Source organism: Protopterus annectens, chromosome 2.part0 (assembly GCF_019279795.1).
Source record: "Protopterus annectens isolate FY-2018-M chromosome 2.part0, PAN1.0, whole genome shotgun sequence".
Taxonomy (NCBI): Eukaryota; Metazoa; Chordata; order Ceratodontiformes; family Protopteridae; genus Protopterus; species Protopterus annectens.
Genome location: NC_056728.1, coordinates 1,160,125,409 through 1,160,150,163, shown reverse-complemented (window position 1 = coordinate 1,160,150,163; position 24,755 = coordinate 1,160,125,409). Strand labels below are relative to the sequence as shown.

The following is a 24,755-nucleotide window of genomic DNA, read 5'->3' as shown; positions in this document are numbered from 1 at the left end:
GAAAACAGGCAAGTGAAAGAGTTTCATGCATGTCGTCTTCCAAATGTTCTTCGTAATTAATCTTACAATACTGATTCTTGGGTCTTCCTGCCATGCAGAAGCCCGTGCTGGCCTGATTTCCAGAATCTGTACATCACCAATAGCTGACAGACATCCAAGGATCAACATCTGGATGTGTGGGTATAAGAAGGGCATCCGTCGGCTGTATCTTCAATTCTTTCTAGCTGTGAAGCTTGATGCACTTTAAATGTGTTCTGCACACTTAGCAGTCTGTCAGTCGGCTCGTTTTTCCAGAGAACCACCTTCTTCCAATCAGAGAAGTACCCCACTGGGTAAATTTTTGTATAATTTAATGTACGAAAAACGTCAACAATTGTTTATGGGAAGCAAATCTTACATAAAGATTTTCACTTGCTGTGCTTGGGACCTTAACACAATTTCTCTAACTGCCCTGACTGTGCAAAATTCTATATGAAAACTCTAAAATATAGGGCCAGAGTACTAGCAGCCTATATGGAGTCATCCTGTTTGGCTTCCCTGGATGTGTTGCAATCCATTTCTGCTGCAGAGCTTCCTCTGACTCTAGCGTTGGGTAGTGTCATCCAAAAAAACGGACAAAAAGGCCAAGGATCCTGATGTTACTGAGAAAGCTCCAATAATAAGTCATAGGTTGTCTGACAACCTAGGTGAGGTGCCTTTGAAACCTCCTGGTCCAGTGACTCCTAGGCCCGAAGCCTCTAGCACACACCTCGGGAGACCACTCTGGTCTTCAGCCTTCTGCGAATACTACCAGGGTACATATGTCAGTCGGGTCTGAGGTCTTGCAGCAGGCCTCATCTTCCAACAGCCTCACCATGGGTCTTAAGGGAGACACAGAGTCTTTCTCAACAGCTGAAGCTACAACCAAAGTTGCATTTGGAGGAAGGCAACTTCTGGTCACCAAAGACACTCAAACCAAAGTGAAGCACTTCTTTTTTTTTTTTTGGCTCCACCTCAGTCCACTTGTTCTCAGACTGAAACCCAAGACCTCCTTAAAATTTGCACAGGAGTAAATATGAAATCTAGAGAGCCCTCTCATGTATCCACTTCTGAGGCAACCTAGTCTAAAAGAAGCAGGAAAGTAGAGCTTTTCAGGAAGAGAAAGATTCCCGTAGGATAAGGATGAGTAAGGATTATCCTACTGTGGCTACTTGTCACCACAAACTTACTCAGATTCAGATGACACTGTCTCTTACAGATATCTGCATAGAATGAAGCTGGCTTTCAACAGTTCTCAAAGCTCAGACCCTCTAAAGGGTCACTGGCTATTCCTCCTTAACACATTGTACTACATGATGTCTTTGAAGACATTGCTTTACCCCCTAATCCTAGGAAACCAGACAGGTTTTACAGAGTACTTGAATCTCACAAGCAGCTTTACAAAACCCAAAGGCTAACCTAACCTTTCTGTAGTCTCCACTGAATCCACAAAAGACATAACTAAGGAATCAACCAGACATTCCCTACCTAATGACAGAGAATGTAGATTATCAGACAAATTTGGGAAGAAAGCTTATACCTATGCCACCCTTGCAATGAGAGCATTGAGTTGCTAGTTCCATGTGCTAAAGTACCTTGAATCTCTCCAGGACAAAATTCTAGCTGATACTCTGTTGTAGATAGAACCTTTTCTAAGATATCGAGGAGACAGCCAGAGAAGCTTTAATAGTCGCCAAACACTCCATAAAATGTGCCTATGATGCCTTAGATGCTTCTTGCAGAGCAACTGCCATGGGTTCTGTCATCCGCAGACATGCATGGCTCAGGACACAGCCCTTATGAGATCAGGTAGAGAATGAACTACTGATGCTCCATTAGACAAGAAATTGCTTTTTGGTCTTCCAGCTGAACAAGTTTTTGAGAAGCTGGTTAAAAAAGGAAATCAAATTAAAACCGTGAAAGAACTTACCTGTCCAAAGAACCCATCCAGTTGTGACTAGGCTCAACCCCAGCTTCCCATACACCTTCCCACCCTCCCCTCCAAGCCTCTGGATGGAAGACTGTCCTACTTTCTAACCCAATAGAAAACCTTCAGCAGGGACCAGTGTGTCCGCAGCATCATAGATAAGGCGTACTTCATCCAGTTCAGAGAAACACTACCTTTCCTGGCATTCCAAAACCGCCAAAAGTGCAAAAAAGCCCCCTACCATTTATCCTTGGAGAACTACTTCCCCACGGATCCATCCAACCTGTCCCTTCAGGACAAAAGGGAAATGTTTCTATTCAAGAATTTTTCTAGATCCAGGAAAGGGGGCACCTGGAGGCCTATATTGGACCTCTCAAAGCTAAAAAAGTTTCTCAACATCCCAAAATTCAAAATGCTTACGTTGCAAGGACTACTGTTTATAGTCTTCCGTGATTCCTTCATGGTCACTCTGGACCTAATAAAAGACACTTGCCTCTGTGTCCTCATAGCAGAAAGTAATTATGATTTGTAGCAACAGGTTCACACTTCCAGTTCTGTGTTTTACCATTTGGGCTGTCCACTGCCCCCAGAGTTTTCACAAAATGTCTAGCTCCTCTGATAGCACACTGCAGAACTCTGGGGGTTCATATTTAACCCTACTTGGATGACTGTCTCATTCAGGGAAGATCCACATTAGAGACCCTAGACACTGTACAGATCAGCTCAGCCTGCTGCCTGATGATAGGTCTCTCCTGAAGTCTTCAAAAATCTCAAACAACGACCCTCGTTTTGGCAGCTGTCATAGATGGTTAAACAGAAAGCCTTCCTTCCCCAAGACAAAATTACTTTCTTGATTGGCTGTCTGACCAGTCTGGTTTCAAAAAAACTCATCACTCCAAATCTCCTGTTATCATAATATTCATATTTATTATTATATAGTATGAAATCTGATGAAATAAGCATTCCCTGTTTTTACATTTAGTATAAGCGTATAATGTTATAATTCTGTACACTTGTTCTTTCCATTTTAAATCTACAGTGGTTAACCTTCCCATTTTTGCTAAAGTTACATCTAATGTCTTTGCTGTATTGTTAAGAATACAGCTATTCCAGAATCTCTCATTTCCCAAATTCCAGATTATCTTTCATGCCCATAGTTTCTCTGTAGTCTTTCTTTCTTTGTTAAACATTGTGTCTTCTAATATAATTACTTCTACATCACATGTATTACACCTCTCCAAAATCCCTATTCTTATGTATTCCTAACACTATTCACATTTACAGAAAGCTCTCTAAAAATTTCAATTTCTCTGTTCCTTAGATTCATAGTTTTATAAGTTCATAGCTAATTACTAGGCTAGCTTTCTTAGCAGGCCATTCTAAAACCTAGACAGTTTCTGTCCCAAAGGTAAGAATCAAACACTGTACCTTGTGTGAGTCTAAAACCTTAACCATTATACCATCCACCGATCATTAGCTGTATTTATTCTTTTTTATTTGTACTTATCCTTTTAAATTTTATTTTTTCTGTCTTTTACCAATCAATAGAATTTTTATTACCTCCCAATTAATATTTTCTTCGTCACTTATTTCAGAACCTTCTTCTAAGTCTTTATTTTTTCTCATCTAATTTTCTTTTATTTCTACTAGTACTATAATTTATATTTGTTCATTTTCTTTTCTTTTTCCTTACTGTTATTGTCATTTTTGCAATCCATCCATAAATGTCCAATTTTGTTATACATTTCATTTGTTTTTGTATCATGTCCCATTTCCCCACAAATGTAACAGTTTTGTTTCACTTTTTTTTTACGATACCCCTGTTCCCCCTCCATATTTATTATGTTTGGTATATGTATAATATTTTTCTGTTTCTATTTTTAACACAGTATTACAATCCTAGCCACTAGTCCATAAACCCCTTTTGTCATGAACATTTGCAGTGTCTACTATTTCTTTACATAAAGTTTTCAAATATCCTTTTAAAGTCTCTCTAACTCTGTTCAAAACTGTACATGCATTTTCTTTCCCGGTTAAATGTTGTGTTGCGTGAAGATTCAATGGGTTACTGTCTTTTTTTTTTTTTTTTTTTTTTTTTTTTTCATTTTCTCCAAGAAAATTTTCCATTGAAAAAACAGTCTGAAATACAACGTCACAAAATGTCCCTTTGTTAATAAGAATAAATGGTCTTACCTCATGTGCTTTTACATCCAAAGGCGCTATTAAATTGGCCCACACTTCATACCTGTCCATTTCTTTGTCCTCTTTATTTTGAATCCTTACCACATACTTCTGTTTTTCATTTTTCTTTTGGCTTCTTTTTTGCTACTGTACTTTTGCCTTCTTTTACTTTGTATGTGTTTTCATTTCCATGTCACCACTGTTTTTCAGGATTGTCTTTTTGTCATCCTTTTGTATTTTCTCCATAATGTTCCCCCAGGAACAATCTCCTTCATTATTTGGCTCACTTTGCACCACCATTTCTTTTAAACCATCTTGCAACCCTCCCTACTGGTGGGTTGTAAACATACATCCATCATTTGCTGACTCATCTCCATCAAACAGATTTCTTTGAAACATTTCCTCAGCATCTTGCACAAATTTTATGGTCTCGATATTTGCTTTCTCCTCCATATATTTCACAACTCCATTATCTCCTTCTCCCTCCATCTGCATCCCTGTTCCTCCAAGCCACCTCGCTGCCTGGAATGGAAACATTAAATGCTCCTGCAATATGGGTCCACTCGCAACAGTGATGAGAAAGGGAAGTTCCTTGAGGCCTTGCCAAATTTCCCCTAGTAGTACAAATGCCACCTCAGGTCTCCTCTGAAGAGAGGCTACTAACCTAGTGGGACTAAACTGGTCAACAAAGGATAAATAAATATGTGTTCTTTCACAGATTGTGGAATAATGTTGTACAACTGTATGTCTCTCTTACTAAAGAAGCCCAGACAAGTTGCTACACAGTAATTCATTTAAGAATTTTGAATTTTCATTTGGAGTTGTGTGTACTTTTGTAAGATATGTTAATAGTTTAGAACAAGTATATATCGCTAGATTAACTGAAAGAAGTTGCAGGACATTGATCTAAATAAGAATTAGAGCTTTTGTTTTGGTTTGTGATTTAGGAAATAATTTCACAAAAGTACATATCTCGCGTGCTAGATTGAGAGAAGTTGCTAGACACTAGTTCAAATAAGAATTAGATTTTTAATGTTGGCTTCTGTACCCTTCTGCAGGTTGTCAAATATTATTGTAAAGGTACTTAAATTACAGTCAAGGCAAGACTTAGGGTTGTTAAAAAGCCAAAGTTTATAAAGAATGTTGTGCATTTCAAGAAGAATATAGAAATGAAAACCAACACATTTGATTTGCATACAGCAGGTCGCTGTTCTCAATGTTCACAGACATAATGAAACTAGTCACAGTGAAACCTGTGATCAGTACCCTGGGAATGTAACTAACAACAACGCTGCTGTTGATGAGCTGCAGAAAGTCTTTGGGGGGGGGGGGGCAGCAGATGTTGGACCCCATTCCAAAAGAGTTGCTCTTAGTTTGTTGCCCTAATTCCAAAAGGCCTGCTCTCAGTGAAAGTGTCTTGCTTCTGTGTAAAGCCTATCCATTAATAAGCTTACACCAGGGGACAAATTTCAAAACAGTCTCAGTGCAAGTGGTCAAGTAACACTGAGAACAATTCTTTTGGAATGAGGCCCATAGTTTGTAAAGCAACCATTAATACGAGTTGTATAACTCACCATCTAGAACTGGCATCAAAGCCATTTTCTGTTGGGAGAGCCAGTAAAGAAGTACGTGCTAAAGCATGTAGATTTGAAGTGTACATAATTGGGAAGGATTTATTAATTTACTAGTGCAGGTTGTTCAAGGAACATAGTTACAAAGAGAATTATTGATTTATCATATGAGCTTAACTTTGTTGCCTTTTCAATGGCAGTTGATGAAAGCAAGTATCTTGACAGTGTGGGTCAGTATTCTTTCATTGTGCAAATAATTATATGCATGTAATGGAATAGTTCATTGGTTCCAGTGCTAGATGTGACTGCAGATCATGACATAAGCTGCAGTTTTATTAGCTGTGGACTGGGAGCAAGTCTGTCTGGTAGTTTCATCAAAGGCGTTAATTCTGAGGTGTTTGAGTTTGCTGCGTTGATAGTGCAGGCTTTGATTCCTTCTACCTTCGTTTGCATCCTGTGGGACTCTTGAGTAAGTCACTTAACCAGACAGTGCTCCTGGGCCACATGTCCATTAGACTTACCAGTCAACATATGGGTATCCAGTGAGTCTGACTACAAATGAAGCGTTGCATATGATGCCGGGGTGCATAAAGTTGAAGGAAAAGCTACTTCATCTAAATGAGCATTAAGAATTTTGTAACTTGCATTGCATGTCACACCAAGAGTCTATATCCTACAAAACACTGAGGGTATCTGACATAAATGTGGTAATAAAGGCAGTTTTATATGAGCAGAAGTTCATAATCACTAACAATGTAGTAGCCTTCTGGAGGACTCTGAAAGCTGTCATGGATTGTAGTAGCACAATAATGCTAACTGGATAGTGTTTATAGTTGAGAAGAAAATGCCTGTATCAGAGTTACAAGATCTCACATTTATGATTGATGTTATGCAATACCTGAACATATGGGCGGGGGCAAGCAACAGAGCTGTAGAGTAGCATTTATACTTTCAAGATTAAGCATGAACTAGAGAGAAACCGCTATGAAAAAATAGTCTGGCTGATTTTCCAACTTTGAAGTCTCATCTGGCTAGCATAGTTGTTCAGACAAGAGAAGACAGGTCAGTACAGTAGCAAAATTACTGCATTGTCACATGAATTTCTCAGAAGATCTGCTAACTTCAAATGTTTTGGGAAATACATAGCAGTGCTTTACTTAGCCCATTTGTAACTAAGGCACCTGAGGTAGCAGAGGAATTACTTATGGAAATTATTCTGTAATGTGGTTCTGTATTGAAGGATGCATCCTGTGGTTTTGACATTGAACATTTTATTGCCATAGAGGTTCAGAATATCCCAGGTTAATACTTTTTGCTTCAAGAATTATTTTCATGTTGACTTTCCAAGATGGCTGCGCACCGATCAACAACTTAACGTCAGCTCTTCCAGTGTGAAAAAAGAAACTCGAGAGAAAAGGTCTTGGAACTCTTTCACTTTTAGTAAATTCAGGTACAGGCTATTAAGTACACTGCCTGGATGGTAGAATTAGAGGACATAGCTTGTGGGAAAACCTGAGATTTTCTGCAGTCCCAGCAAAACTGGAAGGAACAGACTATTTTAATTTTATGAAGGCACAAATAAGCAACTGATAAGTAAAAAAATCCAGAGTGAACTCCAGTGCTGAGGACAAGCCAAACTTTAATAAATAAAATATACACAAAGATAAAAAACAAGAAGGTGAGAACTTTCGCAGTCTACTGGCTGCTTCTTCAGACCTACTAGCACAGTGCATCTGAATTAATTATATACACACCTAACATCAATTAATCAATTACATGGTAAAAACTTGTCCTTCCCTTAAAGTTATAGCCAAACATCTATCTATAATATAGCTATAAAGAAACACAATGATTAGTGAAAAAGTGGACGTGTCTTAAGCACAGGTTTTAGAGTAACACACACATTTAAGCCAGGAGGCTTATCTGCATTCAGACGCACTATCCACTCTTGTTCCCACTGATCTGTGAAATTTTTAAAATCACCCCCCATCTTATTACACTCTAAAACGTCTAACACAAAAAACTTAAAATCATGACCAATTTCAAAGTTACTAACATGTAGTGCTAATGCACTTTTCATTCTTTTAGGTCTTACATCATTAACGTGTTCCAATACCCTTTCTGTCAGTGTCCTATCGGTCTTCCCGACATAATAACTAAAACATTTCACACAGTATGTAAAATAAACCCAAGTGTTTCATGCACAGTCTGCATATAAGGATGTCTCTATCTGGAAACCTGTTAAAGGATGTATAAATAGACCTCCACTATAAACATACTTGGCCTTGCAATGCCTACAGGGGAAAGTCTCCTGCCATTGTGTTGGTGGTTTATAGCCTTCCCTCATGTTCTTGTAGCATAGTTGTCTTTTTAAAGATGAGTTATTCTTAAAACTAAAACTTGGTGTTTGTCTCACAGCTGCACTTATCTTGTCATCTGCTTGCAAAATGGCCCATGTGTCAACATTACTACTGTAAGTCAATACCAGTCTGAGTTTACCCTCTTCTCTAACATTATTCTCCTCCCTTCCATACCTAACATCATCTGAAAAGTAGGGTTTCCCTTTTGTGTGTCTAGTTGATCTCAGTTCATTAATACACTCATCTAACTCTCTTTCCGTATAGTCTCTCAGTAAAAAAATCCCTTTTCATTTCTAACAAGGCGTCCTGTAACATGCCATCATCATAATGCAGCGTCATCACCCTTAACACCTGACCCTTTCCTACATTTCTGGGTATGTGATGAGGATGCATACCTGTTTTATGTAAGATAGTATTTTTCGTACATTTCTTTTTAAAAATGGATATCTTCAACTCCCCTAGAGCTTCTCTAGTCAATTTGACATCTATAAACTCTGTACACTCTCTAAAGGCTGTTTATTTAAACCTCAAAATGTGGTCGAAAGTAAATAATCAATAAATTCATATATCAAGCCAGTTGATCCCTTCCATAAAATAAATACATCTTCCACAAAAAGTTTGTACCACACTATGTGTTTTACAAAACCATTGTTCCTCTTGACTGTTTCTTCCATATCTACAGTGGGATGCAAACTTTTCTCAGTAAAAATTGAGAAGGGTTCTGTGGCCCACCCCTTACTGGATACTGCTGGTCTCATTGGAAGGTTAACAATGTCTTTATGCACCTTTGAAAGTCCATACAACACTGGTATTAATGGTTGGTCTACATTACAATATTTAAACAAACTGTAATCATCCCAGTTATCAGCAAGTCAAACACAAAAACAGACCGTCTTTCTGTGATGGCTTTAACCTGTGTATCTGACAGTACTTGATACACAAGTACATTACTTATCTGCTGGCTTTTTGTTCTACATTACTTATCTGCTTACTTTTTGTTGGTTTCTACAAATAAGCAACTGGACTGGTATTCCACAGCAGGATTTGTTAATTAAAAGGGCACATCATATGTATGCTCCAAACTTGACCATGGGAAAGCAGCCAAGACCTGTATTAGTAAAGATGCAATCATACCAGCAGAAAGAGCTCATCCTGACAAAACTGTGGCAGAAGGGAAAAGTATTAAAAATTGGAGACGGTAGAGTGTTTGAAAATGGTTATCCACTGTTTACCAGGCAGAAGAGAAGCACATTTATTCCAGCAATCAGGAAATATATCCAGCTGTCTTCAGAATATTTTTCCAGGAGGTTCAAAGTCATTTTTGATGCAGAACAGACTAAGAAGGAAATATAAAAGTATGTCCAACAAAAAGTGATTCATCAAGCAGAAGGGGGTTATTCTTATTCTTCTGTTTAATAAAGGTAATAGAGAGACATTGCCAGTGAAATCTTCTCCAGTGTTCCACAGGAAAATGCTTAAAAGACAGATAAAAGTACAGGAGTTGACAAATAATTGGTGGAACCTTGGAACTGAACCAGAGGCTGGATTAGTGAGATCTAGATGAACCAGAATAATGCCAAAGAGTCCAAAAAGTACAAGAAATCTCCAACGAAATAAACTCCTTAGGTGGACAATAAAGTTTCAGACAGTAGGACCATTCACAAATTCATTTTATTTTAACACACAAAGCATAAAATGATAAAATCCTACACACAAAGCACATAAACGCTAAAACATACGTTTTCGTTTGTAACACTTCCTCAGCTGTGGGTTTTTACAATAGCTGTAAACAATAAACATGTTTAATTAATTCTTAAAGAGATTGTTATACCAAAACGTATAAAACAGCAATGTATTGTATAAATGTATGAAACATGAATGAAAATAAATAAAAACATTACTACTTTCATCTGAACAGACTTATTAATGCAAAAACGTTAAAATCATTGTAAAACCATGAAAAAAATGTTAAAATCATTGTTTATGAACATTTCATTTTAAGGTAACTTTTGCTCATTCAAATGTATGTAGTATTAGCGTTTATGTGCTTCGTGTGTAGAATTTTATTATTTTATGCTTCGTGTGTTAAAATAAAATGAATTTGTGAATGGTCCTACTGTCTGGAACTTTATTGTGCACCTAAGGAGTTTATTTTGTTGGAGATCTAGATGAACAGCAACATGGAACTTGATGAATAAATGTGAGATTACAAAACATTAGTTACATTTGTGAAATGTGGCTGTACAAGAAAAAATTTAAAGAATTGACTTTTGTTGACTTTGTTACACCTCTGGGGGAACTAAATGGCATTTGGCCCAACTTCTTGTCATTAATATCTGGATGGACTCGGGGGGGGGGGGGGGGTAACTATAAGTAAAACAATTTCTGATGTTCTTCGTGTTTCACTGTTGCAGTCATCACCTGTCTGTTATCCCTGCTCTGGTAACCCTCGGCCGGCCTGAATACCAGAGTCATTGTTTTTCTGCGTCTGCTGCTGTCGCTTGCTGACTAACTTCAGGGCATCAGTGCTATAAAGCAAGGCAGCCGACGCCATTACATCAGTCTTTCTTGCCGTGGAGCCTGTAGCAGAAGCAGTTTGCAAGTGTGCCGATAGGTCACTACCAGAGTTCAAATTACAGCTGAAAACATCAGAAAGCTAAGTACCCCATTGGGAATCCTTTTTTCTTGCACTAACCGATGTCCGAAAAAGTTAACAATTGTCTTGCCTGTGGAAAGCGTATCCCACACCGGGACTTTCATTCATCCTGCGTCACTTCTTTAGGCCCAGACCACGACGTCCCCCATTGCCAGTTCTGTGCCCTCTTTAACGCAAGAACCATTCATCGTAGAGCTCTTATTGTAGACAGGTATTTTCACCTTCAGTCTTCGCTTTCCAAAATGGCATCCATCAGCCAACAAACTGTAGGCATACCTAAAAAACATAGAGATAAAGATAGAGACAGACTACACAAGGCTAAGCCTTCTGACAATGCTACCCCTAAGCAGGTCATCAGTTCTCCAGAATTCAGTGAGGCGCTTTCGCAGCCCCTGATGCCCAATATGATATCTATGCAGGCTTCTACTGAGACCCTTTCAGAGTCTGGCATGCCACAGAAATCTTCTCATCTTCAGAGCATCTTCAGAGCGTTTGGTTGTCTCTGCCTCGGTTGGGTCCAGAGCCACGACACAGGCACCGGCTTCCAAGGAGGCCTTTCGCACTACCGATTCTAGACAAAAAATGACATAATCTCATCCGACTACCATTTCTCTCAGACCGATAGATACTCTTAGGCCTAGAAGCCAGGCCACTCCTAGAAAATCTACCTCTAGCCACCATCTTACTCCTGCTCCACCACCCCAAGCCCAAATGCTTAAAATGGTGGAGGATCTTATCTCCCTTATCAGGGGTAGTCAGGCCACAACTTCTAAAAAGAAAAGATTCCCTTCTCCTGAAATAATGACAGAACAGGATTCAGAGGAATCTAATTATTCAGATTTTGAAAAGGAACAACAACCTCTTACTGCGTATGAGGATTCAGATGCAGAGGAATCTATCCCTTCTGCCTCCCCATCAGAAGACCTTTCCTTTGCGGAAACCCTTCACACCCTCGGGGAACATTTCCACTGGGAATCTTAGGACTTCCCCAGTCTAAGAAAAGACTAAGAGAGTTTCTAGACCTACCCCAGCACATACCTTTGGCCATCCCCCCAATCTAAGAGGTGGTTGATGTCTTCCATGAATCCAGCTTAACTCCTGATGCCTTCCCACCTGCTCCCAGAAAACCTGACGGGTATTACAGAGTACCGGATTCTCACAAATACCTCTACAGAAATCCTGCTGCAGATCGGAGGTCATTACACAGGGACCTAAAGGAGCTAAGGCTAGTTCTGCTAAGAATTCTATTCCTTCTGACAAGGATTCCAGAGCTCTAGACAGATGGGGTAAAAAAGTATACACCTCTGCAACTTTAGTTATCAGAGAACTCAACTGTCGGTTCCATATGTTAATATATCAACAACCCATTTTGGAACTATTAAAGCAAAAGATTTCAACATTTCCTGACTGTGCCAATTCAAAGGAGTTAGCAGATTTACTCCACTCTACTTGTCAAGTGGCTAAACACTCATTACACTGTGGATATGACACACTAGAAGCTTCAAGCAGGGCAGTAGTGTCAGAATCTGTCATTAGGAGACATTCATGGTTGAAGGAACAGCCTCTCATGTCAAGTCTAAATTAATTGATGCACCCTTGGATGAGGACTGCTTGCTTGGAGTAAAAGCAGAAGAGGTGCTTAAAAAATGGAAGACAAACCAAAATCTGCTCAAACAGTAAAACATTTCTTTAAGGTTCAACCTCCTAGGTTCAGCAGGAATTTTCCCTCTAAGCACCTAGCAGACAGGGGCAAGGTAAGCCCCGCAGGGACAAACCATCCAGGCCCCTACCCCAGGGACAACAGAGAACCAAACAGTAGACCACCTCCACCCCAAAGGCAGGGAGTTCTAAACCATCCTTCTATGACAAAAATTCTCATTGGCTCCTTCTCTCCCCTCTACCCTCCTTTCACTCATCAAAAGCTAGGAGGAAGGCTCTCCCTCTGCAAAGAAAATTGGCTTTCAGTAACAAAGGACCAATGGGTCTTAAAGATCATTTTTCAGGGATACAAATCCTCTTTCAATGAACTCCCAGTTCCAAAAGGATAACCAGATTTACCTCCAAATCAGTGGGCAGAGGCATTGAAACAAGTCCAAACTCTCATATCCCAGGAGGCAGTAGAACCTGTTCCCCCCAGATCAAACAGTCAAAGGCTTTTATTCCAGGCTATTCCTTGTTCCCAGAAAAGAGGGCACTTGGTGCCCCATCCTGGATCTATCCATTCTGAACATCTTCCTGGTGGTCCCAAAATTCAAAATGTTAACTTTGCAGTAGCTGCTGCGTATGCTGACAAAAACTGCCTGGTTAGTGACCCTAGACCTAAAGGATGCCTCCACATCCCTGCAGGAAATTCCTGCACTTCACAGCAGGCTCACAACGCTTTCAGTTCTCAGCGCTACCCTGTGGCTTATCTACTGCTCCCAGGGTATTCACCAAATGCTTATCCCCGGCCATAGCATTTTGCAGAGAGAGAAACGTACAGATTTACCTGTATCTAGACGACTGCCTCATTCGGGCAGTGTGCAAAGAAAAGCTGCTCCAGGACTTCCTCTTTGTCAAAAGCTGCCTAACTTCCTTAGGGTTCACCATCAACAAGAAGAACTCCAAGCAAACACCCTCCAGGAAGATCATTTTCTTGGGAGCACTGCTGGGCACGTTGTCCCAAATGACCTTCCTATCCCCAGAAAAGCAGAGCTTCCTGTCTCTCTACTTTTCCAGGCTGGCTTCCAGAAGTCACCTCACTGCGAGGAAGTTCCTGCAAGCCTTGGGGTACATGGTATCTTGCATCCTTCTAATTCCTCTGGCCAGGCTTCAGCTGAGAAAACTTCAGTGGCATCTAAAGAACCTTTGGTGTCAGCACTCTCAACCTCTAGAGACCTCCCTCCTTCTGATCCCCTGTATAAGGGCCGAGTTTCTCTGGTGGGCAGGGGCATGTGCCCAGAACAATGATCTTTCCTTCATCCCCACCAGGCAGACTATTACCACCAATGCCTCAGATATTGCTTGGGGCTCACACGTAGAAGGCAGGTGCACCAAAGGTCTTTGGGATACCCACCACCTCCCCTTACACATCAACCAGAAAAAAATGATGGCAGTACAAAAGGCTCTGACATCCTTCAAACCCATTATCAAGCCAGGGGTTCTCCTTATCAAAACAGACAACACCACAGTAATGTTGTGGTACAGCAACAAACAGGGAGGGACCCAATCTTACCCTTTGTGCAGGCTAGCCATGAACCTCTGGCTGACAGCCTGTTCCATTGGGACTACACCTAATAGCCCACTACCTACCAGGGATCAGCAAAACCCTGGCAGACCACCTAAGAAGGACCTTACTGGACCCCCATGAATGGCAGCTCCACAATTCACTCAGGAGTGGGGGACAACAAAGTATTAGTTTAAGGGTGTGTACACTTAGGCAACCAGCGTATTATATGTTTTTGAGTTTTTATATTTTTTTCCCCTAACAGATTAATTTGTTTTTCAGTTGCATTGTGCAGGTTATAGGTCACATTAAAGGTGGGGAAAGTTTTGAAATGATTTTTTGTGGTCTAATTTTTTATATCACAAAAATCTGGCATTTTAACAGGGGTGTGTAGACTTTTTATATCGGCTGTATAAATGGTGACCAGAACTTGATTTGCAACAGTCTGGATGTATCGGGGGAGGGCTAGAAGGGAAAATAAACAAAATAGGGTAGATTACTGAAGAAAATTATAAATGTTTGGTATGGAAGATGTAAATTCAGTAGAAGGAACTCTTGAGAGAATTTACATATTATTCCCTAAGGTACAATAACAGGGCTAGACTTCAAAGAAATGTTATTTTCACAGAACATATGCATTTAATTGAGGGCTTTGACACACATCCAATAATTATTTAAGATCATGTGACAATAATAACTAAAATAAAAATGCAGGTTAATGAAGTAAAAATGAGACATTTCGCTTTCCCACCTATCTGTTAAAAAGAGAAGAATTTAAGGAATGGTAGTGGAAATTATTCGGGAGTTATTATGGAAGATGGAAAGTATTTTAGAAGTTATAGCTAGTGAGTAGGATAAAATGAAAGTGGAGTTTAAAAATGATATTAGAAATAAAAGAAAACGATGTGTGGTTAAGAAGTTACAAGAATTATTTAGAGGGGCTGGCAAAGTTCTTGCAAAATAACAGGAATCTCACAGAAGAAGAAGAGGGACAACAGCAAAGTTCTAAAGAGAAAATAAGGGAGTTCCTGGTAATATGCATGAGTTTAGAAATATTGCTGTTGCACAACCTTTTTTGATAACTCCGGATCATTAAAAACTTAACACAACAACTCAGACAACAGAAAAATAGAAAGGGTTATTGCCAAGCTTAGAGAACCTATATCAAGAAAAATAAACAGATGTCCTGCAGAGGTATTAGAGACATTTCAGAAATGTTATAAAAATTTGTATAAAGCAGAGAAATGTGGAAATCAAGAAAAAAGCATAAATGGAAATATTTATGGAAGACTTTTTAAGTATGCCAAGGTTAGAGATAGATGGGACTTCCAAGATGGCTGCACACTGAGTAGCAGCTTAACTCTCTATCTCTCCCAATGTGAAAACAGAAACTCAACAGAGAAGGCCAGTAGATTTATCAACACAATAAAGGCTATAAAAAATGGAAGAAACTTTAAACAGATATTCAGATGAGGTGATAAAGCTGTAAAAATCAGAGGTTGAAATGAAGAAAAGACTGGCTTGAATACGAGACTGCTCAGGAAGAGATATTTCAAAAACTAATACAATTAGAGGCCAGAGCATCTAGGGAAAACCTGAGATTTTCAGCTGTACCAGAGAAGCTGGAAGGAACAGACTGCATTAATTCTGTGAAAGCACAAATAAGCAACTGGACTGGTATTCCACAGTAGGAGGTGTTCGTTGAAAGGGTACAATGTGTGTATATTCTAAACCTGGCTATGAGAAAGCAACCTAGGTCCCTTTAGTAATAAAGATTCAATCCTACCAGCAGAAGGAGTTAATTCTAACAAAACTCTGGCAAAAGGACAAAATACTAAAAATGGGAGACCGCAGAGTATTTATGGAGAATGATTACTCGTACACTAGGCAGAAGTGTACATTCATTCCATTATTCAGGGAATGTTGAGATGCAGGTGTGAGATTCAAACTGCTGTATCCAGCTGTCTTCATTTTATTCTTCCCTGGAGGGACAAAATCATTTTTGATGAAATACATGCTAACAAGGAAATTCAAAAGTTTGTCCAGCAAAAAGTGAGCTGTGAAACTAAAGGATACTTTGCTGCTTCTTCTGGTAATAAACACCACAGAGAGACACAGTACCTGTAAAAACCCTTTTCCAATGCTTCCATGGAAAATATTGAAGAGAAGGAAGGGAGCATGAGAGTTTACTAGAAGAATGTTATTTTTAAGTGTAATGGTGATTGTAAATAGGTACTGCTTTTTTCCCTTTCTTTCTCCCTTCTGTCTTGTTCAGTTTTAAGAAATGTAGGCACTGCAGTGCAAAAAGGCCTGGTTAAAAGAGCATGACAAAATAATAATGTGCTTTTTCTCATTCTTGCGTGAGAGAATGGCTGGATTAAGGAACTTAAATTCTTAAAATTTGTTACTAAATCAAGGCAAGTTAATGAAGAAAATGAATATTATGAGGCTTTTTTCCCTAGCAAATGAATGTATGCTAAGTAAGAATTCTGCATCTGGCCCTCATGTCTCCATAGAAATAATCTGCTAAAGCGAAATTGGTTGCAGTCTGGTGGAGAGTGATTGATTGGGGGGGGGAAAGAAAGGGAAACTGGCTAGGAGATAGTGTTCTCTGAAAGCATTCAGGGGGTTTCCCAGCTGGGGAAGCTATAAAGATAAGACAAAAGCAGTTACCACTTAGTAGGAGCACAGGCTGCACCATGCATCTTAGCATAGATAGCCTTTCTTTTAGATTAACTCAAGTCTGTGAATGTTGGTGTCAGTTTGGGGCATTTGTTCCTGTTAGGAGGGTAAAACTTAAATATTTGCAGATGTACGTAGTTTTTTGTGTTAGTATTAAATTAATAAGTTTGGGGGGTATTTTTGAGGGCTTTAAATAAAACAAAATGTTTTGTAAGATGTGACAAAGGCTTAACTGGATATGACAAGAAACAACTATATAAAAGTTCAACCTGCCAAACAGTGTATGCATGAAACACAAAGGCTGTAGCTAGACATTTAACAAAAAAGGTCTTGTACATAAAAGGTGGGAATAATAACTTTTTAATACAATGTTGCTTTCTGAAGTGTCTTTAAATGTCAGTGGTCTCACAGATAAATACAAAGAAGAAAGCATAGTGAACTATGTTAAAATGTAGAGTACAAATAGCTATGTTACAGTAGACACACTTGGAAAGAACTGAACATGTGATTTGATACCGGTTTTCAGAATGGTTATTCAGTGGAACACGTACACGTGGGACTAAGGAAAAGAGGAGTAATGTGAATTTAAATAAGTGAAGTATTGCTTTCAGTGCTCACCTAATGAGGGCTGCCACCAGACATTGGCTTGGTGGCCCAAAAGTCTTTCTCCAGAGTGCCAATACAATGCCATTCCTCTTCTGAGAGATTCTGGCAGTGTCTGTCCTTCCCTCCCCTCCCCACATGCACGCATGACACACACACACACACACACACACACACACACACACACACACACACACACACACACACACACACTCTGCCAGTTCTTCCCCTACCATTTCTGTCAAGTGCCCAAACTGCTAATTGAACTCCTGCAACCTAGGCCATGTTCAGGGACTTATCCCTGTAAGCCAGCAGAGCTGTTGCTTGAGCTTTTATTGTGACATGCCATTGTTTCTTGAATATTTTTTCAGTTGATAAGATATAATTATTAGCTCATCGGACAGTTGATAAATAGCGTCTCATTTCACATTTTGACTAACAATATCCTGTTTTTCTGTTTCAAGGGAAAGCAGCGAATTACTTTACTTTATATTTATTTCCTCTAGGTGCATTTTTAGTATAAGAATGTAGAAAGCTTAAATTGGTGAAGACAAAGAACACCCAAAAAACAAGTTAAATTTTTGCAATTCAGTGTTATAGGTAGCTTCCTTCAGCTAAATAGTATGTTTTTGAACTGATTCCATGGTCAACCATTGGACTGTTTAGAGGGCTGAAAGCTTCAAAGCTTGAGATCTAATGATAAGGACCTGTAATGTTTTATAATTCAGATTTATTTTTAAATGACTGATTATTAGAAATTTTATTTTGCCTTTCCTTAGGGCTGCAATAAAGCTATGGATAAGCTTAGACTGAGAAAGACTACAGTTGATGACATTTCTGAAAGTCTTCGCCAGGCTGGGGGCAAATTAAATTTTGATGAATTACGTCAAGATCTGAAAGGGTAACTAATCCTCTTTCTTCTACAAAACTTTGTTTGACCAAAGCTGATGTCTTTGCTGTTATTTTTTAAAGGTCACTACTAGCTGTCTAAAGCCGCCATTACTCTTCTCAGCTGTACAAGTCAATTGTAACACACGCCATGTATGCCTTCAGCAGCCTTACTTTTGCCTGTGTGTCAAGGCTGTGAATGTCAAGGGCAGATAGTAAGCATCATATACATTTTTCTTCAAGGCTTTCAGCTTTCTTATATTTTAGGTATTGCACAGAATATAAATCACAAATTACTGTTTCCAAAAAAAAAAAAACGTAATATTGTGTTTTTTTTTTTTTTTTACATAGTCAAATTTTAAAAAGTTTTTATGATGCATGCTTTTCAGCTTGTGTAGCCATCATCTTTCCAAATGCATTTTACAACACATTTTCCATGAACTGCAGTCTCTCATTTTCATGTAATTGCAGAAGAATGTAGGCTTTATTTTGATTTGTATTTCATTTGGCATACATTCTTGCTCCGTTCACATTTTGCCTAAACCTGTTTAAATCTGGGATAGTGTGTTATTGCATTGTACTCTGAGATTTTGTTGCAGCAAATGCCACTAGTTGGAACTCTACCAGTGCAACATTGGCTTCTTGTATTCTTTCCTAGCAACAGACATTTGCCGAGAGAATGCTCTCTCCTCACTCCACCCAAAATTATGATGCCAGCAACTGCTTTCAAATGTCTGTTTCATCTACATACCTTGCGATTTTTTTCATGCCATAAAAGACTTTGTGTTTTTCTGTCATTAAAAAACAGTTTTTCTTTGTAAAGAAATTGAAAGTTTACTTGGTGTTCTTGAAAACACAGGAGAAATTCTGTTTTTTCTTGCACTTCTGTTGAATGATAAGCCTGAAAAAGGGCAAGTTTGTCAGCTTCTTTTTATGATTCTTCCTCATTTTAGTTTCTAATGGACTTGCTTTATTTTGTTATCACCCTTCCTGTATTATTCAAAGAAGATAGGCATGACAAAGTTCAGTTTTAAGTGAAATATACTACAGTCTAGTTCAGGAGTGTAAAGTAGTAATGATAAGTGCACAACCAGTCAAAAGTTGACCTCAAAGCCAAAGAAGAAAAATGCAGGAGAGTTTAAAGATGGCTCTGAAGAAGAAAAAAGGAGAAAGAAGACACATTTAAGCAGAAAGCCTGTAAAAGGGCAGAACTGCAGAGAAGGAGCTGAAGAAATTAAAAAAAACAACCTTGTTCAATCACCACGAACATTAGGAACCATTAGGTCTCTCCATTGTACTGGTGCAGTTTTCATTCTCCAGCATGGACTGTACAGTGCTTATCTTGCACCTTTCTTGTGGTGGTCATTTTGCCTCCATCTGGTGTATAGGCCTTTGGGCTACAGTCATCAGGCTACCTGTAATAAGTCTTAGCAGTTTGTGGCCTGCTTGTCCCTGTTGTTGTTTATTTTTGTGTTTGTCATGTCCCATAGGCAGCCTTTTATGTGTATTATTGTTGGATATGAGTTCGTGTTCAAACTGACTAAAAGTTGGAAAATTTAGACAACACAGGTACATATTTATTGCCTTGCTATTTAAAAATGTCTTACCTGTGACATGAAGCATCAGTCCCACATTTAAGACATGCATTTCATACTGCCTTGGGAATTTAAAAAGAAATCTATATTTAGATAGTAATGCATTGTCTAGGTCCATTATTGCATCTCATTTTATTGTAAAGGTAAGTAGATTAGACCAAATGGCCCTTTTTGTAGATTTGATCTATTATGCAATAAAAACATAGAATGTACAAGCAGTTATTGTATGGTGGTCCTAGCATGTTGAGTAGTTAATTAAATGAAAGTGTTTGCCAGACCAGGGAGTTAGAGCTACACTGTTAATAAGAGGATGGTGGGTTGGTATAATAGTTGGGGTGTGTACTTCACAGTCAAAAAGTACAGGGTTTGATTCTCACCTTTGACAGGGAAACTGACTAAGCGTAAAGTAACCCACAGGGGCATTTAGCCTAGTACTTACTGTGAACCTGTGATACACCAGCAGAGCCTATGGGGATGCAGAGCATGGTCCTCAGGGAGTTGTACAGTAAACTCTCAGTTAACTGGCACCCTTGGGGATTGGTATATGCTGGATAACTGTAGTTTCTAGTTGCTTGAGAGTTACTATTAAAAATAGGCCTGACTAATACTGTACCCTATACTATTTGTTTGGTTTGACTTGTTCTCAGGTAGGGGGAAGTGAGAGAATTTATTCCCATCTTCATTTTTAAAACTCTAAAATTCTAAAAATGCAAGGTATGTTTTTGTGGGGGGAAACAAAGTGCAACACATGAAAATTGTACTGTATTTCTTCAATATTTTTTTGCTGATTGCTTGAGAGTCCCTGGTTGCTGAAGTTCCGGTTAACTGAAAGTTTACTGTACCAAGGTTGCCTACTCTCTGATGCGACAGATCTGAGACTCCTAACGTAGGCCTCTAGTTGGGGATGGGGAAGTGTTGGTTACATGGGGGGGTGAGTCCATACCATTCAACTGTACAGATTTTTGCAGAATGCCCAGATTTTTGCCTCATATTTTTGGTCTGTTCCTCATAAAAAGTTTTTTTTTGACACATCACTGGGATGACTTAGATTAATGTCACTAAATAATGACATGCATTTGAGATTCAGACTTCATATCCTTCAAAAAAATGCATGCTAACACAAATCCTATTATTCTAGTAACTTTCTAAGTTTGTAAGATCAATAATTAAAATGTGTCCCTATTTTTGGGCATTTGTCCCCCATTTTGTCAGGCTTTGTCCAGACCTCTTGCACTAAGAGGTTGAGGGGTATGGCTGAGCCTTATCCATGGCTGAGCTTTAATCAGGTGACATTTCACATCAGGGCACTCGATTTCAAGTCAGTGGCTAAATGGGAATGCTCAACCATGATGGTGAGTGTGAATCAATTCGTCCAAGTCTGAATGTCGGTACATGTACAGACCATGTTGGAGCACAGGTATATAATTAAACATGCCTGTACCTAATGACTCTTAATTGAAATCAGTTTTAATCATACCACAGTCAGAATAGCAGCAACATTATACATTCCCATGTTAAGTAGCAAAACAATGTAACAGTGTCAGATGTTGAGGGTTTTACGCTATATTTTTAAGCATATTTTTGTACTATAGACCACTGTTGACCATTTTTCCAGAATGCTATAGTTTATTTGCATATGGCATTTTTACTGCATACTTCAAATGTATATTCTAAAAGTGAAAAGTGTCTTCTTCCTTTAAAAAAAAAAATCCGTAGGCTGAAAAAATGACATTTTCTTTGTTTCCTTTGTGTTTTGCTTGTTCTGCACATAAGCAGATTTACTGCAATTTCATTTGTCACTTTGTTTAGCAGTGAAGTTAGTTGTTTTTATTAAAAATATATATTTTCCAAAAGCATTCAAGAAATATAGGCGCATATGTAAAAAACAGTACCACAAAACACTCTCCTGGGCAAATGCACCACTGTAATGAAATAGACAAAACAGCAGGAATAATCCAAACAGTGATAGCGACCATGCAGCTCACACAAAAATATATAAATCCAAAGAAGCAGTCCTTGAAATAAAATCGTTCTTTATTGTGCACACTGGTAAGCGCTTTCGCATAAAGCTTCTTCAGACCAAAATCAAGATACTGCATTACATTTCCCTTTTTTCTATTATACTGTTCTCCAGCCAATCAGAACATTAGTCTAATCATCTCAACTTTCAAAAATATAAAGGGGCAGCATCACTTATTCAAAAATGAATAGTAAAGCCCTGTATAAAACTCTGAGTGTCATATACCTCATCGAAATGAGAGTAAAGAATTATTAGCAACAATAAAAATACTAAAATATCAACTGATGTTAATAAGTCAAAGGTCACATTAAACAAATATGCATACCAAAAATAGATACAATGCATAAGCATCTGTCAAAGTTAAAACACAAGCATGCATAAATTCACTATTATTGCAAGCATATATCATCTTTTCACTGCTCTTGTAAGGTAGTGGTTACACTGTCTTCATCAAGGGTAGTGTTACTATTGTAGCACCCTGCAGGGTGGATCAGCAGCTGCATTGACCGAATCCCTGATGACATGCAAGTCCCCTGACACTCTCGGCTCTAGTCACAGGGTCAGTTCGGAGTAGCTTACGCCCTGTATCTATGGATTTTAACCATGTCCATGGCATCTACCATATAGTTTCTTAATGTAGCACCAGCATACTCTCCTTGTTTGTTTCTTTACAAGTAACATTCTATGCCTAATTCTCAGCTTTTCCTTATTTTGAAAGGAGTGGAGGTGCATATATGACCTGTGATGCATTTCTATTGTGCTGCTGACATCTGTAGACATATCCTACCTGTCCAGGTGCAGGCTTGCTCAGGTAGCATTTCCATGTAGCTTAAATACTCTGCGAATGTGTACTGCACCTGTGACAGCTTTCTTTGATTGATCTTTGTATGATTTTCTTAATTTTGTGTTGTGCAGCTGCATACATCAGGCATATTTTAATATGTATATATTTTTTTTGAGAAATATTGTTCACTGATCCGTGGCTATGCAGTGCAAACATCTGGTACCTATTTGTGGTATTGACACTGAGTGATCACTAGTTCCTGGTCACAGCATTATAGCCTGTGCAATTTAGCTTTGCTGTGTGCTGCACTTGCCTTATTTTGTTCTCATATTTTGCAGTCAAATTTTTCTCTGAAACCTTTGTCATATAACCCAGAAAGACATTTTTTACATAAGAAAGTTATTTTTTTAAGCTGAACTAAAGAATTATCTCCATGTCTTCTGTCAGTTTCATGTGTTTATTAGGACAAAAGCCAATATACTGTATTTTGTAACTAGAGACTGATTTTGATGCAAAACACTTGCCTCCAGTGATATACCAAAATAGTTTTTATCTCCAGAAAAAATAGACAAAAAGAAATCGTATTACAAAGTGACTTACACCAGGATATGGTAAAATCTATGGTGAGAGCCAGCTCCTCCTAAGAAACCTGCTTTGAGTGGCTAGCCAGCTAGGACCTTGTGAAGCCTTGGAGAACCACAACCTTCACTTCAGAAAGCTTGCTGTAGCATAACTCAAGTAATAACATTGGTATAAGGTACCCCATACCTGTCTTGAGTTTGACACAACCTAAATTTTTATAGGCTATCTGAAGTTTGGCACTGTATAGATCAAATTTGGAAGTACTTCTATGAATTGATGTGAACCAAACCCTACTTTAAGTCCCTCGATAGCATGCACAGCAGGTAGGCTGCACTGTCTTCATTTTAATGGCATTGATCTTACTAACAACTGACAAAGGATAATGACATCCAACAATCTAGATTGTAACTTCTTCACCTAACTGTATCTAATGTAAAGCAGACATCAGGGCTTTTGTCTTTATGCCGTCTCAAAAGGCTTGATGATAAGCTAAGTACCTTAGTTAACTATTTTGAGTTATGATTTTTTTCTTGCTCTGACTTTGAATTCCCTCAGTTTTTGCTTTCTTGATAGTTTTAATTCTATTTTCATTCGCAACTTTCATGTTATAAAATATTGAAATGCTTGTAACTGTTTACGAACCACATTACCTTTACTAAATACAGCAAGTTCTGACCATAAACTTATTGACTGGTGTTACATTGCTTCTACTTTCATCTTTAAACCTGCAATTTGCTGAACATGTGATAAGCCCCATGCAGGCTTAGGGGTACTCAAAATATGTTTTTTTTTTCTTGTTTGTTTTTTTCTTGCGCTTTAACTGGAGAAACCTGGGGATTCTTGAGTTTTAATATAGTTTTTCTGTACAGTTCAAGTCAGTAAAGTCTCGGATAAGGCAGAGGAATTCCACAGAGAAATACTAAAATTCTGAATCTTCAGACACATCAGTTACAGAAAATCATTCTCTTCCTTTTTCATTCTAGAAGTGTTTTTAAATCTTCCATGTAAAGTCTCAGCCTTGTTCTGCATTTCTTGGTTCAAGTGATTGTTCTGAGACACTGTATGTAAGATGCAAAAGAAGAAAATTAATAAGGTATTGGGACCATCTGCTAATTATATAGGTTACATAAGTACAGATATGAGTAGGTGGACTGTTCTCCAGGTACTGCTGTGAAAATATTAGGAGGTTATCTATGCGAGCAACTAGAAAGCTCCCTGTTGAACATCTGCAGTTAGAGTTGGTTTTGTGTGTGTGTGTGTGTGTGTGTGTGTAAATAGCAAGAGTTGTAAGCCTCGTGCATCAGAGCTGTAAAATATCTTAGTCAATGTCCTGTGATATGATTAGCATGACGTGTTATCATTAGGTTTTGTTACATAAAACACGTTGTGCTTGTCCTATGGTAAGACTAGCATGGTATGTCTTTGCTGACAAAACCTGTGATAAGCTAAAGTGATCATGTCACATTGTTGACATATTATCACCTTTTCGATTGCTGCATATTGTAGAAAATATTTTGTGGATATTTCTGCATGAGCAGGAGCTAGCAGTGCATAAAGAAATTTACTGACCAGCACCTTAGGCAGTTCACAGCACTATTGCTAATTGTAAGAAATTATACTTTCTGCCTGTAATTTGTATTTTTACTTTGTGCTCACAATGAGACTGAAATGGTTAATGGGTCA

At 38.6% G+C, this 24,755-nt stretch overlaps 1 protein-coding gene across 2 annotated transcripts in view; it reads left to right on the top strand.

Moving 5' to 3' along the window:
* PKD2 (polycystin 2, transient receptor potential cation channel) overlaps positions 1 to 24,755 on the top strand; it is a 922,997-nt gene that overhangs the window by 809,920 nt on the left and 88,322 nt on the right. For both annotated transcript variants that reach the window (XM_044061361.1, XM_044061360.1), the window contains exon 11: positions 17,983 to 18,104. In XM_044061361.1, the coding sequence (XP_043917296.1) occupies positions 17,983 to 18,104 (122 nt within the window). The remainder of the gene's footprint in view (positions 1 to 17,982; positions 18,105 to 24,755) is intronic.